The sequence below is a fragment of the Triticum aestivum genome, chromosome 3B (assembly GCF_018294505.1).
Source record: "Triticum aestivum cultivar Chinese Spring chromosome 3B, IWGSC CS RefSeq v2.1, whole genome shotgun sequence".
In the NCBI taxonomy this organism is placed as follows: domain Eukaryota; kingdom Viridiplantae; phylum Streptophyta; class Magnoliopsida; order Poales; family Poaceae; genus Triticum; species Triticum aestivum.
Window position 1 is genome coordinate 558,894,013 of NC_057801.1, and position 4,616 is coordinate 558,898,628.

General features: G+C 46.1%; 1 protein-coding gene across 1 annotated transcript in view; it reads right to left on the minus strand.

Annotated features, from left to right (window-relative positions):
- Positions 1–2,385: 2,385 nt before the first annotated feature.
- The window catches only part of LOC123070900 (lysosomal Pro-X carboxypeptidase), a gene marked incomplete at its 5' end in the record, with an annotated part of 5,287 nt that continues 3,056 nt past the window's right edge, over positions 2,386–4,616 (minus strand). Inside the window, 3 exon segments of the mRNA XM_044494302.1 lie at positions 2,386–2,915; positions 3,023–3,072; positions 3,167–3,246. Coding sequence (XP_044350237.1) covers positions 2,746–2,915; positions 3,023–3,072; positions 3,167–3,246 — 300 coding nt within the window. The 3' untranslated portion in view covers positions 2,386–2,745.

Genomic DNA, 4,616 nt, shown 5'->3' on the forward strand with positions numbered 1-4,616 from the left:
AACGTGTTTTTTTCCTCGCAATGGGTTTTAGCCAAGCCAACCTTGTTTGTTTTAAAATGGACTAGCAAAATGGCATGGGTTGCAACGAAAAAAAAGACAATACACGACGCTAATCCGACCGCGTCCTCCCACCCAGCCACCATGGCCTTTCCTCCCTCCTCTCGGTGGTCGCCCCGACCGCGTCGCCCACCCAGCCACCATGGCCTCTCCTCCCCCTTCGTCGTGGGTCGCTCCGCAACTAAAAAATTCATAACTTTCAACAAAAAAATTGAAATTTTCGCGAAGAACACATAAATCTAACATAGATGGAAATGAAACTGCCCACCAAATGCAAGTGTTAAGACATTCGGGAAAATATCAGAAACTACAAACCTAGCCGTTGGCGGTCAAGGTTTTCACGACTGTCTACGATGATGGAAACCATGTATTCAGTGGAAGCACGGAAACTTGATCCTGTGCCGTTGGATGAGGATTGTGCGATGTGAGATGAAAAGATGGACGAAATGCAAAAAGGACCCCGTACTCTTCCTGTACCTCAGTACAAATCCTTGATGGAAGATGAGCCATCCGTCCCTTTTCCCTATGGAGCTATCCCGATTCAATTTTTCCCCATCACATGGAACCCCTCAGGCCTACAAGTAAACACAGCTAGCCTCTTGCCACTTATTTCCAGTTTTTTGTCAGCAAGTAGGAGATGGTCGCTTCGCCCAGCACGACGCCCTTGTTCCTCGCAGGGCCGGCGGCCGGCGACCGTGTCTAATTCCTTCTCTCATCTCAGGCGGCCGGCGATCGTGGCTAATTCGTTCTCTCTTCTCCGGCGGCTGGCCTACTGCGACAACCCAGCAGTACGCCCCGGCGACCGGTGACCGGCGCGGCTAATTCTTCTCCGGCCTTCCCTCATCTACGGCGGCTGGCCCAACACGCCAATCATCCTCTGAGCATTCCCCATCGGATTGGTACTGGATCTAAGTCTGAAGGTATGAAGATTTCTATTACATTGTTCATCTTCTATACTCTGCCATTGTCTTCTTTTCGTGGCTCATCTAGTAGTTCCATCTCTTCTAGTTGGGTTAGGTTTGCAAAGCAAATAGAGATGACATGGGCGTGGATTCTGGTTGTCTCCTCCAAGATTAGCACTTCTAGTTGGGCTAGGTTTGCAAACCAAAGCAAATAGAGTAGGGGAAGGACGAGGTAGTAGTATCTTGGCTGCAACTGCTGATTGCCCCTAAGTCTACTGTCCAGATTTTGGTCTTCAAGAAGTTAGTAAAGTTTAATTTATTTGGTAAGCTAGTTTTATATTAATGCAGCAACAAGGAGATCCTATCATGCTAATTTGACAATACTGTACACCATAATCGGAACAAGAAATTAAGAAAACCATTACTTGTTGCAGACTTGTAATGTCAAGGATTACTATGAAAATATGAGAGGAAAATCACTAGATGTGGGTGTGAGGCTAAACTTGCGGTAAAACGTACGGTTGAGAAAACGTACGTTGTGCCTCTTTTCATAGATTGTTGTTAAGTTCGTTTTAAAATATAAGTATAAAAAATTCAACTCTTTTGTTTCAGGTTTGCTGGTGGCAGTAAAGACATGTGAAGGTTTCATAAACAAAGACTACTGCAGGATGTTTGGAGTTGTAGTGGTGCACTGATACGTTCTTCAGCTTGTACTCGAGTTATGTCCGATATATGAACGTGAGATTTACTATGACTGTTAATGGCTAATGAGTTAGTGATGTGTCTGTTGTAACGAAAGACCCTAGCATAATGCGGTTAACTACTGTACGTGTCTATGTTGTAACAAAACTCCCTAGCATAATGTGGCTATCATGCCCTAACTACTGTACATGTTGTTGAAGTATGCAGTACTGCAAGTGAATTCTGGGCTACTAAAATTAGCTTCCTTCAGTTTTCTGTTCTCTGGTCTGTGGCATTGCCTGTTAGTTGTTTTAGTTACTCTGCTATTAGGAGACTATTTAGAATCAGCTTATGTCAGTTCTGGTATCCATTGCAGCTACTTTTCCATTTTAAATCGTTGTGTGTGCATGTCTGGCATGCGTGGTGAATCATAGGCAGATCCTACTTGCTGACAAAAAACTGGAAATAAGTGGCAAGAGGCTAGCTGTGTTTACTTGTAGGCCTGAGGGGTTCCATGTAAAATGTATTCTCTGGTTGCGGGCCTTGTTTTGCAAATAGGGCTGAGCAGTTACGAGTCAATCTGGCCCATACAAATAGCATCCAACAGTCTGTGCTCAGGTTTCCAGGATTCCACTGAATATGTGGTTTCCAGGTGATATTGTCTCTAATCCACAACCCCAATTCCCAAACAGTTCCGAAGTTCCGATTCCTTTCTCCACAGCTGACCGGATATACACACACAAGAGGACATTAAAAAAAGTTACATTTCTTGAAAAAACTCCCGATGTTGTCTATTCTGCTAGCGTTAGTTCCTGACTTACATGCCATGCACAACATCATAGGCTGCTCTTTCTGAAACCAAGAGCAACGCACCAGCCCATTACAATTTACAAGCATAATTATTAAAACCGAAGAGTCAAGGCGAAATCGGTGTACGGTGTTACGGCCCTCATCTCCGCGGCGCAGCAGCCGGCGATGATAGCTGGGAGTTGAACTGCTGAGATGACCATCTCATGTCAGTTGGAACTAAATCCTTAGCAAGGGAAGGAGTAAACCACATTCGCAACTTCGGGACAAATGGTAAGAAGGGAGCAGTGTGGTTTCATTATGAGGCAGCTGAGTCCTTGTTGGTTGCGCGCTGAAAGAGCGCGCCCCCTCTTGCCCGGTAGTGATCCGATAGCCAGCCGGATATGATCTCGAGTTCTGATTCTCTCAGGCTTACGAGCCAATCCGGGTCCTCCTTGGTCGCGGGGCGCAGGTCTATGTGATGCGCTCCTGCAGAGCAAAACCAACACTTACATCAGGGATGAACTGTGTATGGTATGACAGCTTGAAACCCACACCACCAGATATGAGTTCATTCTACAAGAAAAGCACTGTACCTAGTGGGGCCACAATGGCAACAACACTCTCAGATATGTTCTTCAGGACGCTGCAGCATTCAGAGAATAACAATATTAATACGACAAAACGGCGGTCAACGTGATAAGATTATTGCTATTGGAAAACAAGGTAAGTGTGTTCACCCTCCACCACTCCAAGGATCGAGAAGTCCATTGAAGAATATGATATTACTACCAAATTTCTCCAGAACAGAACTAATATTCTGACAAAAAAGAGGAGAAAAGTTTCCAGTCAGTCAATCAGTCTTACGACCTCTGAGGCTTACCAAAGCAATTGATCAGTTAATTGGATAGCATAAAGAGCGTAATTAGCATGACAACTCTGTCATCTCTGATGCATTTTATTGTTAATAAATCCAACTCCCAAACGCCACATGATAACCATAATAGTATTTAGTTCTGAAGGAATGGAAGAAAATATTTTTATCAAGAAAGTCCTGATGCATCCATGCTTTAAGCAATCACAGTCATATAAAGACTAATAGCATCCATATCAGGGTTTACCCGCTCCTATTCGTCATCGCCATCGATCCACTACAAAAAATCTTAGATGTGGCAACTCGGAGGGGTCTCCTACATAGAATAAGGGGGCGGGGAGCCATGTTGAGGACCTCCCTCTATGCGGACGATGCGGCTGTCTTCTTGGCTCCGATCAAAAAGGATGTTGACAACCTGGCAAGCATTTTGAAGGGGTTCGGGGAGGTCACAGGCCTTTGCACCAATTTCCAAAAAAGCTCGGTGGTGCCCATTCGTTGCAACCACCTGGATTTGGGTCGCCTAACTCAAAGTTTGCCGGCTGCACGGACCTCTTTCCCACTGCGATACTTGGGGCTCCCCCTCTCTGTTTGGAAGCTAAAGTTGGTGGATCTCCAATTTCTCGTGGACAAAGTTGCAAGCAAGTTATCAACGTATGATGGCCAAAACATCACCACCATTGGACGTGCGGCCCTTGTCAAGTCCGTGATCACTTCCCAAGTGGTCTACCCCGCCACCCCGTTGGTCATCCCACCAACCATCCTTCACAGCGTCAACAAGCTCGAGAGAGCTTTCCTTTGGTCCGGTTCGGACAAGACAACAGGGGCCAAATGCAAGGTGAATTGGGAGTATGTTTGCCGGCCACTTGAGTACGGAGGCCTTGGGGTACTCAACACTGACAAGTTTACGAGGGCTCTCCGTTTGCGATGGCCATGGTACGAATGGAAGGAGCCCACCAAGATGTGGGTGGGAATGGGAAACCCATGTAACGAGGAGGACCTCAACTTTTTCTATGCTTCCACCACCATCACCGTTGGTAACGGTGCGAGGACCCCCTTTTGGGACTCTCCTTGGCTCCTTGGGCGAAAGCCTAAAGACATTGCCCCGCTCATCTATGAAGCTTCCAAGAGAAAGAATTGGAAGGTGAGGGAGGTCATGAAGCACAACGCTTGGATTCTCAAGATAAACCCCCCTACCAATGTCTCTGTCGAGCACATCACACAATTCTTCGCTCTATGGTTGATACTAAATGAGGTCCAGCTTGACGAGCTCAACGAAGATGATATCCTTTGGAAACACACGACCTGTGGGCAATACT